The sequence below is a fragment of the Hypanus sabinus genome, chromosome 18, assembly GCF_030144855.1.
Source record: "Hypanus sabinus isolate sHypSab1 chromosome 18, sHypSab1.hap1, whole genome shotgun sequence".
Taxonomy (NCBI): Eukaryota; Metazoa; Chordata; class Chondrichthyes; order Myliobatiformes; family Dasyatidae; genus Hypanus; species Hypanus sabinus.
In genome coordinates this window covers 60621308-60633920 of record NC_082723.1, presented here as the reverse complement: position 1 = coordinate 60633920, position 12613 = coordinate 60621308, and the positions used below count along the sequence as shown (strand labels likewise).

The 12613-nt window shown below is 41.5% G+C and overlaps 1 protein-coding gene across 3 annotated transcripts in view; it reads right to left on the bottom strand.

Annotated features, from left to right (window-relative positions):
• dpp7 (dipeptidyl-peptidase 7) overlaps window positions 1–12613 on the bottom strand; it is a 63521-nt gene that overhangs the window by 18667 nt on the left and 32241 nt on the right. For 2 of the 3 annotated variants that reach the window (XM_059994474.1, XM_059994475.1), the window contains exons 6-7: window positions 8547–8713; window positions 7920–7980 (exon numbers count right to left, since the gene is read on the bottom strand). The exons of the other annotated variant lie outside the window; for it this stretch is intronic. In XM_059994474.1, coding sequence (XP_059850457.1) covers window positions 7920–7980; window positions 8547–8713 — 228 coding nt within the window. The remainder of the gene's footprint in view (window positions 1–7919; window positions 7981–8546; window positions 8714–12613) is intronic. 3 annotated transcript variants of the gene reach the window in all.

Here is a 12613-nt window from a genome sequence, read left to right as displayed (position 1 = left end):
TTTAGGATCTCAATCCAAGGACCAAACCTATCTTTTTCAATAATTACAATATCTTGAAATTAGTGGCATTATTTTATTTTATTTAGATATGTCGAAAACAAGCCCTATTGGCTTCACCTGACCAGTTATTTCTGGTGCCTCAAATTTCGTTTTTAACACTGACTGTAAGTCACATGCATACTTCTTAATCATGATTCTAAAGTTCATTAAAAGACCAGGAAAAGCAGGGTCTGTACCAATGGGGCTTTAGAATTCCAATTTCATTTGCTAATAGGTCACCACAGAGTCATTTTTTGAATTCAACGTTATTTTTTTTCTTGTATTCATACTGTTTTCACTTTCTGCTTAGTCTATCACGTGGAACTAACCAATTATTTTAATGTGCTTCCAGATTAATTATTCTGAGTATTTAAGGGTCAAATTTATTACATTTCAAGAAAAGTATATCAGTTAGGTTAATGTATTAGTCACAATAAGATCTTTTCTTTATGCAGGCTTTTTGGCTTGATCTATGAAATAAACTCATCACCGGAAGGACTCACACGGTTTTATGTGGATGCAATTTCTGACCGTATTATTTCTGTGGCAGAGGGCATACTATTAGGGAACCTCACTACTACAGTAGAAGAATACAAATGTGAAGAGAACAAATGGGAGATTGTAACAGTCATAGAACCATAGAACACCACAGCACAGTACAGGCCCTTCAGCCCTCCATGTTGTACCGATCCATATAATCCTTAAAAAAGTACTAAACCCATACTACCCTATAACCCTCCATTTTTTCTTTCATCTATGTCCCTGTCCAAGAGGCTCTAATGTTTTAGCCTCCACCACCATCCCTGGCAAGTCATTCCAGGCACTCACAACCTTCTGTGTAAAAAACTTACGCCTGATGTCTCCCCTAAACTTTCCTCCCTTAATTTTGTACATATGACCTCTGGTGTTTGCTACTGGTGCCCTGGGAAACAGGTACTGACAATCCACCCTATCTATGCTTGTCATAATCTTGTAGACCTCTATCAAGTCCCCTCTCATTCTTCTATGCTCCAAAGAGAAAAGTCCCAGCTCTGCTAACCTTGCTTCATATGACTTGTTCACCAAACCAGGCAACCTCCTGGTAGATCTCCTCTGCACCCTCTCCGTAGTTTCCGCATCCTTCCTATAATGAGGTGACCAGAATTGAACACAATACTCTAAGTGTGGTCTCACCAGAGATTTGTAGAGTCAACAGTCATCCCCTGTTGCAGTAGTGAACTGTAACAGAGCTGTACAGAAAGGAATACTCTATATTACAAGGATGGGAGAAAAATTACATACATTTAGAAGTCAGACTTCAAGATTATTTATTATTAAGTGTAAAGATATGCAGAAAACCTTTAGCTTCACCCTACATCCCACAAATAAAGCAGACTGCAATAACAAAGTATATTTAGGTGTTTTAGAAAGATGAATACCTTTGACAACCTGCTAGCACTATCATCACAAAGGTGATAACAGGTGGCCTGTTACTGCTGTTACTGCAGGGTGTACTGCCTGTGACACTTGAGAGAAGGTGGGGGGTGGGGAGCGGGAGTAATAAAGACAATAGAATATGATCTAAAAGGAAGAGAAAATCTGCAGATGCTGGAAATCCAAGCAACACACAAAATGCTGGAGGAACTCAGCAGGCCAGGCAGCATCCATGGAAAAGAGTAAACAGTTGATGTGTTGAAATGTTCTAACTCCAAAACTAGAAATTTCTCTGCAGTTGATCAATGCGCAATTACAATAACCCTTTAGGTATAATAGTCATGTTTAGAAAGTACACATTATTTTATATATACAAGATCCCAGAATATGTATTCATCAAAACCACTAGGTTATGTTAGATTTCTTTCCTTCTATTCCTTTGAAACCTTGTGTGTCCATAACAGTTTCATATATTCTTGATTTCTTTGCCCTGATATTAATAGCTGAACTTCACCAGTTCTTTGGAACCCCTTCCCTAGACATCTTTGCCTCTCCAGCTTTAAAATTTCCACTTAATATGTCCTAATTGGTTTGTTGCAAATTTAGAACATGGAGCATTACAGTACAGTACAGGCCCTTTCGCCCACAATGTTGTGTCCTTTTACCTGTCAAAATAAGAAGGGGAGGAGCTTAGGACGAGACAATGGTACCTAACAGCAACTCCTTTGCTTGCATCTTTGGAAACTGCTCTATTTCTATCTTTAATATCTCTGTTTTTCCCTTTCAGGATTCTTTTGAAGACCCTGACCTAGAGTTACACGCTGACTTTGGTTTTTAGTGGGAATGGGAACTGCTCTTGGGATTTCACGAGTGGTCGATATTCAACATGCCAAGGGCGTGGCCTAAGAGCTCAGCTCACCTTTGAAGGGCTGAGATCTGGTGGCTCTGGAGTCGGGCAAATCGACGGTTGGTGTCTCGGCTGGAGATCTGTGTGTTGTGGGAGTCAGAAGATCTATGGCTGTGTGCCCAGAGACCTGAGATCTTTGAGCACAGAGCTTGGAAAAAGTGAAGCAACGGACTTTTAACATCGTAAACCAGTGAGTTGTTTGTTAAGTCTCCCTCTCACTGTGAAATGGAGACATCTCTTTCTCCCTTATTAGGGAGAGAGAGAGAGAGCCTGTGGTATGTCGAATACCGGGTGAATGAGTAATCTTCGGAATACTGCAAGTATGTGTCTTTGCTGTTGCTTTGCTGTACGCTTCAGTGCTCGGCTGGTGGGAGGCAATGCATTTTTTTGCTGGTGGGGGAGAGGGGATCGTTGCTTGCTGCCACTTACACATAGGAGAGAGGGGAGCTGGAGGGGACTTCGGGGTTCTAACATTTAACTATCATTCATTCCTTGGGAACACTCCTCTGTTTTCGTGGATGGTTGCAAAGAAAAAGCATTTCAGGATACATATTGTATACATTTCTCTGACATTAAATGTACCTTTGAAACACCTTCTAAATGTTTATGTCCCTATCTCAACCTCTTCCTCTGGCAGATCATTCCATACACTCACCACCATGTCAATGAAAAAGTTACCCCTCGGGTTCTTATTAAATCTTGCCTTTTAACTTAAACCTAGGCCAACCAATTCTTGGTTCCCCAATCCCTAGCGGGGAGGTATACTACCCTTTAATATTACCCCTCATTTTCCTATTCTCCATTAATAAAGTCCTAACCTACTCACCCTCTCTTCAAGTCCAAGCAATATTCTTTTATAATTCCCTCTGTACTCCTAGCTTAATGGCATTTATTTTTCTTATAAAGATGACCACCAACGCTGAACACAATATTCTGAATATGCCCTCAACAACACCTTGTACAACTGCAACATAACACTCCAACTTTTATGCTCAGTTTCCTGACTGAATATTAGTGTGCCAAAAATCTTCTTCAACACCTTGAAAACTGTAACTCTTTCAGGGAAGTACGTACTCCTACGACCCTCTTTTCTACAACACTCCCCTGAGCTTACTATTCACTGTAAATATCCCGTCAATTTGTCTTCTCAAATGCCCTGCACTAACCCAGATTAAGCTTCATTTGCCATTCATCAGCTCATTTGGTGTTCACCCTGTATCACTGAGTTCCAGATCTCATCACAGCCTTGGACCAAACATGGCACAAAATGCTCAATTTGAGACATGAGGTGTAAAGAGCTGCCTTCAGCCATCAGGCTCTTGAACCAGATGGATAACTTTACTCAACTTCACTCACTCCAACTCTGAACTGTTCCCACAACTAATGGACTCGCTTTCAAGGATTTTTCATCCCATGTTCTCGATATTTATTATTTATTTATTTGTTATTATTTTGGCTATTTTCCCTCTTTTTGTATTTGCACATTTTATTGCCTTTTGCCCATTGTCTCTTTGTCTTGTTGTGTGCATTTTTTAATTGATTCTATGGGGTTTCTTTGTAGTTACTGTCACTGTCAGCAAGAAAATGAATCTCAGGGTTGTATATGGTGACATATACGGACTTAGATAATAAATTTACTTTGAATGTTTGACTAAATAAGGTGTTATGGTACCCTGGTAGAAGTTGCCAGAGTTTGGAATCTCTTGTAAAAAGGCAGCTGTATTTGCCACTCTATCCCTGGACATCACTGAAGGAGTTCCTCAGAAAAGTGTCAAAGACTCAATAATTACACCTAAACAATATGAAGGGATGATATGTGGTATGCAAAATCGGCACACAATGACTACCTGCAAACGAGAATGAAACTACCTAACCTTGACATTCAATAACATTATTATTGCTGTGTCTTGAACCAGTAATCTCCCTCCTGGCACTTATCCTTGCAAGCAGAAGTGCCACACCTGCCCCTACACCTCCTCCCTCACTACCATCCAGGGCCCCAAACAGTCCTTTCAGGTGAGGCAACATGAGTCTGTTGGGATCATGTACTGTGTTCAGTGCTCCCAGTATGGTCTCTTATATATCAGTGAGATTTGATGCAGATTTTGGCACACTTTGCTGAGCATCTACACTCCATCTGCTAGAACAAGTGGGATCTCCCAGTGGCCACCCATTTAATTCCACTTCCCATTCCAATATGTTCATCCATGGCCTCCTCCACTGTCAGGATAAGGACACACTTAGGTTGGAGGAACAATACCTTAAATTCTGTTTGGGTAGCCTCCAACCTGATGGCCTGAACATTGATTTCTGAAATTTCCAGTTATCACCCCACTTCACCATTTCCCACCCACTCGTCCCTCCCTCATTTTTATCTTTGCCCACCCATCTCCTCCCTCTGGTGCTCCTCCACCCCCCCACACTTTTTTTCTTTCTTCCATGGCCTTCTGTCTCTTTCACCAATCAACTTTCTAGTTTTTTGCTTCATCCCTCCCTCTCCCCTCCAGGTTTCACCTATCGCCTGGTGTTTCTCTCTTCCCTCCTCCACCTTTCAAATCTACTCAGCTTTTTTTTCCTCCAGTCCTGCTTAAAGGTTTTGGCCCGAAATGTCGAGTGTACTTTTTTCCATAAATGCTGCCTGGCCTGCTGAGTTCCTCCAGCATCTTGTGTATGTTGCTCAGATATCCAGCATCTACAGATTTTCTCGTTTGCGATTTCATTACTGTGCCAGACAGCCATGCTCCTATTCCCCAGCTACAGCACGGGGCCCACAGCAGCCATCCATCCTGGACCCACCCTCAGAATGGAATACAGACAGCATATTTTCAACCTCATTTGCAAGTGAAACTAGCAGCGTGGGGAGACCCATCAAAATGGTTACTCCGACTCTGCTGTTTGGTTCAACCAGCACTACTGATGGATTGTACTGGAATATCGGGTATGCATTAGAATTTTCAGGTCAATGTACAAGAGACCCATATAACAGTTGACATTAATTGAGGAGGAGCTTAGGAGGGATGATGGTGTCTAACAGCAACTCCTTTGCTTGCAACTTCAGAAACGGCTCTATTTAAGGTTACAAGAGGATACAGACAGGCTGCAGAGTTGGGCAGAAAAATGGCAGATGGAGTTCAATCCGGATAAGTGTGATGTGATGCATTTCGGAAGGACAAACCAGAAGACTGAGTACAGGATTAATGGTCAGTTACTTAAGAGTGTGGATGAACAAAGGGACCTTGGGGTTCAAATCCATACATTCCTCAAGGTCGCTGCGCAGGTCGATAGGGTACTTAAGAAGGCCTATGGGATGCTAGGCTTCATTAACGGGGGATTGAGTTCATGAGTAGAGAGGTCATGTTGCAACTCTACAAATCTCTGTTGAGACCATACTTGGAGTGTTGTGTCTAGTTCTGGTCACCTCATTATAGGAAGGATGTGGAAGCTATGGAGAGGGTGCAGAGGAGATTTACCAGGATGTTGCCTGGATTGGAAAACAAGTCTTATGAGGCAAGGTTAGCAAAGCTGGAACTTTTCTCTGGAGTGTAGAAGAATGAGAGGGGACTTGATAGAGGTCTACAAGATTATAGAGGCATAGCTAGGGTGGATAGTCAGTACCTGTTTCCCAGGATACCAATAGCAAACACCAGAGAGCATATGTACAAAATTAAGGGAGGGAAATTTAGGGGAGACATCAGGGGTAAGTTGTTTTACACAGAAGGTTGTAAGTGCCTGGAATGACTTGCCAGGGATGGTGGTGGAGGCTAAAACATTAGGGGTATTTAAGAGCTTCTTGGACAGGCACATGGATGAAAGAAAAATAGAAGGTTATGGAGTAGTGTGAGTTTAGTACTTTTTTTTTAAAAAGGATTATATGGGTTGGCATAACATGGAGGGCTGAAGGGCCTGTACTGTGCTGTAATGTTCTGTGGTTCTACCTTTAATACCTTTGTTTTCCCTTTCAGGGTTCTTTTGAAGACCCTGACCTGGAGTTACACGCAGGCTTCAATTCTTTGCGGGAATGGGACCTGTTCACGGGGTTCCACGACTGGCCGCTATTCAACATGCCAAGGGTTTGGCCTGAGAATTTCTATCGTGTTCAGAAGCCTAAGATCTCCTGGCTCAGGAGCCGGGCGGATCGAAGGTTGATGACATGGTAGGAGAGTCGTGTGTCGTCAGGGAGGCTGGAAAATCTTTCAATGTGGGCCCGAAGCCTTGAGATCTTCGGACACAGAGCTTGAAAAAAGTGATGAAATGAACTATTAAGATTGCAAACCAGCAGTTTGTTGTTATGTCTCCCTCTCGCTGTGAAAATGGGTGACACCTCCCTCTCCCTTGCCAGGGAGAGAGAGAGAGAACCTGTGACTTGTTGAATTTTGGATGAAATGCGAAGCTTTTGGGGTAACTTTGGTCTATGTCTTTGCTATTGCTTAGCACACACTTGGGCTCGGTGATGGTACCGATGCTTGCTTTTTTTGCCGGTGGGGGAGGGGCTGTTGCTTGCTGCCCGCTTACGCAAGGGAGGGAGGAGCTGGTGGGGGGACTTTGGGGTTCTCAAGATTAACTGTCATTCATTCTTTGGGGCACTTTTGTTTTTGTGGATGTTTGCAAAGAAAAAGCATTTCAGGATATATATTGTATACATTTCTCTGCCATTAAATTTGACCTTTGAATCTTGATGAAAGGCAGATTTATGAAAACAATACTGTGGCAACTCAGTACCATTTAAAACAGATCACTTCCAATATTAGTCCAGTTAGGATCATGGCAAAAATTAAGATTTAGCTGTCAAACTGGCACTTACCACAGTTCAACACCATTAAGAACAAACTGCTTTGATTAGCACTCTACCATTTACCATGCCTGCAGTATAATCTCTCTATAAAGTGTATCACAGCAATTGCTTAATTCTTCAGCACCATTATTGTTTCTACAGTATGGACTAATAAGGGTAACAGGGCAAAGGAACCTGCAAGTTTCTTAAGTTACATGAAAATACATTACCATAATACATCACACAATATTATCACTAATGGAACATTCTGCAATTTCCTAACTTTTTGCAATGTGTGAAGCACTTCAGTAACAAGGACTGTGGCAATTCAAGGTATAATCTCACCAATATCTTTTCAAGAGCAGTTAGAGATGGGCATTAACTACATTGGCTAGAAACACACTCTCTGAAAAGATTAAAAATAAACATACATAAATGAAAGTGGCAGTCGTGTGTGTTAGGACCTTTGCTGTGACAAAATGGAAACAAACGCAAGATCGCAGATGGATTTAGTTCATTTCCAGTTTTTAAAGTTTACCTGCAATCTCTCAAAACAGAACAATAATGAATGTAAAATGTAGAACCTACGAGCAATAAAGATTCCTATACATTGTTAATATAACAATAGGTCTCCATGTATGACCTTTTTCTAATTTGAAAAGGGATGCAATTTTATATGTCGGCCCTGTGCCTTAAAGAACTCTTCCAATTGAGTCGATGAGAATATCAACCTCCCACTTGATTCCCTGTTCAGAAAATACTTTTCTGCAAAGTTTACAGTATACTTACTTAATATAGATAGTAAGCCTCCAATAAGTTCACTCTTCTGAATAATGTAATGGCATGCAACCTTAAGAAATCAACAGTCGCATTAACATGTGCAGATATATCTGCATGTTTACATAAAAAAATAATCTATAAATCTATAATTCTTCTACATGTTCAGGTTTTAGATATTTAACTTGGGATATGCAGTTGAACTATGTGTGTGCTTATTAATATGCTTATTAAACATACTGAGGATGAACACATATATAATCAGTATTGTAATCTATAGTGTGTAATTGGGACACCATCCTAGCGTAGTGGTTAACATGAATCTATTACAGCTCAGGGTCGAGTTTGGAGTTTAATTCTATCCTCATCTGTAAAGAGGCTATACATCCTCCTTGAAGAATGCATGGGTTTTCCCAAGGCACTCCAGTTTCATCCCACAGTTCAAAGACATACTGGTTAGGTTAACCAGTCATTGTAAATTGTCCCATAATTAGGTTTGGGTTAAATCAGGGTTGTTGGGGGTTGCTGGGGCAGCATGGCTCAAAGGGCTGGAAGGGTCTATTCCAAGCTGTATCACCAAATAACTAGAAAATAAATAATTTAAAAAACCTCATAGTTCAGGAAAGCTACGATACTTACATCCACTGGGTTTGCTGGAAAGTGCAATCCCATTTCAGTCTCATATGGGTAGTTAAACATCGCTAAATACGTAAAAGCATTTCGTGCCCATCCGTATAGATGATCAGCTTCTTTTTTTGATTTCAATGGCTTACACAAAGATAGTTCATTGCCAATTTTGTTCCATGCTATAAAGCAAGTATTTAGAGGACAGAAAATAAATTCAACACCTGATTTTCTCACAGCACATCCTATCAACTACTGGAGTCTTATTATTCATGTTATTACTAGAACAATACTACTCCATGCATAAAATATGAACAGACAAGTGTACAACTCACATTTGCAAGTTGGAGATAGATTGCAAAAGGTCAAAGTTCAAAGTAAATATATGCATCAGCATACATAACTGAGGATTCAGTTATCTCCAAGAGATAGAGTAATAACCATAACAGAATCAATGAAAGACTGCACCTGGGAGTCCAACCAGTGTGCAAAAGGCAACAAACTGTGCAAATTCAAAAAAGAAATAATAATAAATAAGCAAGCAATAAATAAAGAACATGAGATGAAGAGTCCTTAAAAGTGAGTCCGCAGGTTGTGGGAACTTCTCATGGATGGGGCAAATAAAGTTGAATAAAGTTATTCCCTCCAGTTCAGGAGTCTGAAGGTTGAGGGGTAATTGCTGTTCCTGAACTTACTGGTGTGTGTCCTGAGGCTCCTGTACCTTCTCCCTGATGGCAGCAATGAGAAGAGAGCATGTCCTGGATGGTGAGGATCCCCGATGATAGAATCTGCTTTCCTATGACAGCATTTCTTGAAGGTGTGCTCAATGGTAGGAAGAGCTTTACCCATGATGGACTGTGCTGTATCCACTACTTTTTGTAGCATTTTCCATTCAAGAGCATTGGTGTTCCCATATTTGGCTGTGATGCAGCCAGTCAATATACTCTCCACTACACCTCTATAGAGGTTTGTCAATCTTTTGAATGTGATGACAAATCTTTACAAACTCTCAAGCAGAGGTACAGCCATGCTTCCCTTCTAATCACACTTATGTACTGGACCCAGGACCGTCCTTCTGAAATATTAACACTGGAGAATTTAAAGTTGCTGATACTGTCCACCTCTGATCCTCCGATGCAGACTGGCTCAAGGATGCCTGGTGTCCTCCTCCTGATAATAATCAGCTCCTTGGTCCTGTTGACATTGAGTAGTGTTACGAACCCCGTAACTGGGTTACTTAACAGTAAAGATGGAGAGGTCCGTTGAAGTCTGATGATACTATTTTTAACAGTATTTATTAGTAAAAATACACAAAAATAATATCAATGCAAATATACAGATAATATACATCGTCAATACTAAACCTAAAAGAGCGGGTATAATAATAATCAATAAGAAACAAGCTCTATCGTTGTCTAGGGGACAATGAATTGTCCGATGGAAATATACAGTTCGTTTCAGTTCACACAGGCTGCCGTCGTTTGTTTGTTGCTGTGTTGCAATTGTTGGAGAGAGAGAGAGAGATAGAAGAATGGGAACAGTTACCGCTATGTGTTTTGCCAACCTTCCGTTATGATTTCGATCCGTCGGTGTCTCGTTGTTGTGGCCATTCAAGTATGACCTCTCCTTTAGCTAAACCATTCTTCTGTGATGAGTCCGCCACCCAGGCAAGGGAGAACACACACGAGCTCTCACCGGCTTTTGCTATAAAGCGCTGTCACTGGATTTCTAGCGTTTCTCCTGGTGTGTCTGAGGGGTGTTTCCCCAGACCCTCCTTTTATCCTCACTTACGGGGTCTCAGATGTCAATCAGGTTGGGATGATGCAATTCCTCAACCAGACCACTCTGGTTGTCCCCTGAGGGGTTTCAATGAATAGTACAGTACTCAATACACAATTCCTTCTCCAAGAGACAATAGCAGTAATCAGTGGTTCCGTTCCGTGTTTGTTAGGAGACATTCCAAACCTTGTGTATTCTGTGGTGTCTATAACAACTGCCTTTACTGTTCCTGTGTCTCTCACATTACTGACATGCTGTGTCTCTCATTTCCTGGGTCTCATACCCGAAATACTACCGATTTTGTGATTCTCAAAAAGGAGGGGGCAACTTTGCACCCTTTGGCCCCTCAGAGTTGCTCCACATTCGTAACAGTAGGATGTTGCTGTTATGGCCCCACTCAGATTTTCAATCTCCCTCCTATATGCTGATTCATCACTGCCTTTGATTCGGCCTATTATAGTGGTCTCATTAGTGAACTTTAATATGGCATTGGTGTGAAGTGGGTAGAGTAGGGGGCTAAGCACTCAGCCTTGTGGCATACCTGTGCTGATAGAGATCTTGGAGGAGTTGTTGTTGCCAATCCAAAATGACTGAGGCTGGCAAGTGAGGAAATCAAAGATCCAATTGCACAACAAGCTATTTAGGCCAAGGTCTTGGAGCTTATTGAATAGTTTTGAAAGGATAATGGTATTGAATGTTGAGATAAAGTTGATAAAGAGCATCCTGATGTATCTTTGCTGTCCAGATGTTCCAGGGTTGAATGAGGGGCCAATGAGATGGCATCTGCTCTGGAAGCTAAGTCACTTCTCAGGCAGGAGTTGATATGTTTCATCACCAACCTCTCAAAACACTTCATCACTGTGGATGCAAATGCTACTGGGCTATAGTCATTGAGGTAGGTCGCCACGTTCTTCTTAAGCACTGGCATAATTGAAGCCTGCTTGAAACAGGTGGGTACCTCAGACTACTGAAGTGAATCTAAAGTGAACACTCCAGCCAGATGATTACCACAGGTTTTTAGTACTTGATCAGGTACCCCATCTGGGCCAGATGCTTTTTGTGGGTTCACTCTCATGAAGACTGCTTGCATGTCAGCCTCATAGACTAAAATCACTGAATCATCAGGGGCTGTAGGAGCTCATGATGGTCAAAGCAAACATCAAAGTCATTGAGCTCATCTGGAAGCAAAGTACAGCCATCAATCATGTCAATTGATATAACTTTATAAGATGTGATAGTATTCAAGCTCTGCCACTGTCAAGCATCCTTCATTAATTCTAGTTTAGTCCAAAACTGCCACTTTGCCTGTGAGATGGCTTTCTGGAGATCGTACCTAGACCTCTTGTAACTTTCTTGGTCACCAAATTTGAATGGCTCTGATCTGGCCCTCAGCAGATTACAGGTCCCATGGTACTTCCAGCGCTTCTGATTGGGAAAAACTGAATGACTGAGGACACATTCATCTACAACTATTTTAATAATGTCTGTGACCACAATGGTGTATTCGTTCAGATCTCCAGATTAATTTTTGAACAAGGCTCAGTTCACTGATGCGAAGCAATCCCATAGTTGCCCTTGCTGCCTCCTGCAACTACCTCTTTGTTGTCATAATCTTTGAAGCTTTGCTCTAGCCTCTGCTAAGTGATCCAATTTAGCAAAATGCAGTCCTGGCATTCCTTAATGTTACAGTGTTGGGAAATCTGTTGCAGCAGTTTATATTCTGATGGTAATTGGGCAGGGTTTTCTTCAAATAAGCATGGATAAAATCCCTGACTCTGATTTAAAATGCATCAGGATAGACTGTTTCTTGTTTGGAGATGGCATCACACAGTATCTCAAGCACTTGATTATAGTCGGCTGCTGGTAGTTACGTAAATGGTGTCAGGATTATGCAGAAAGCTTATTTTCCCTAATATAGTAAATAGAAAAGACGGCATTTGATCATTAGGTGTTCAAAGTCAGAGGAACACTAATTCAACAAAGCCACTACATTAGAGCACCACCAGGAGTTCATCATGAAACACACACCTTTTGCCTTTTCCAAATCAGCAGTGCGATCCCTCCAGTAAATCAAGAAGTCTTCTGGTTTGATTGCTGTATCTAGTGTCCCCATAGACAGCCCAGTCTTGTTCAGACATAGAATACAACAGTCCCCCACTTCTCTTCCATACAGCAACCTTGCCCTCAGGTCCTGTTTTTTACTCCAGCAACTGCACATTTGCTAAGACGATGCTTGGTAGAGGGGGCCTCATCCCTCTGCATCTCAGCCTGGCCTAATGTGTTCACACACCCCCACCACCACT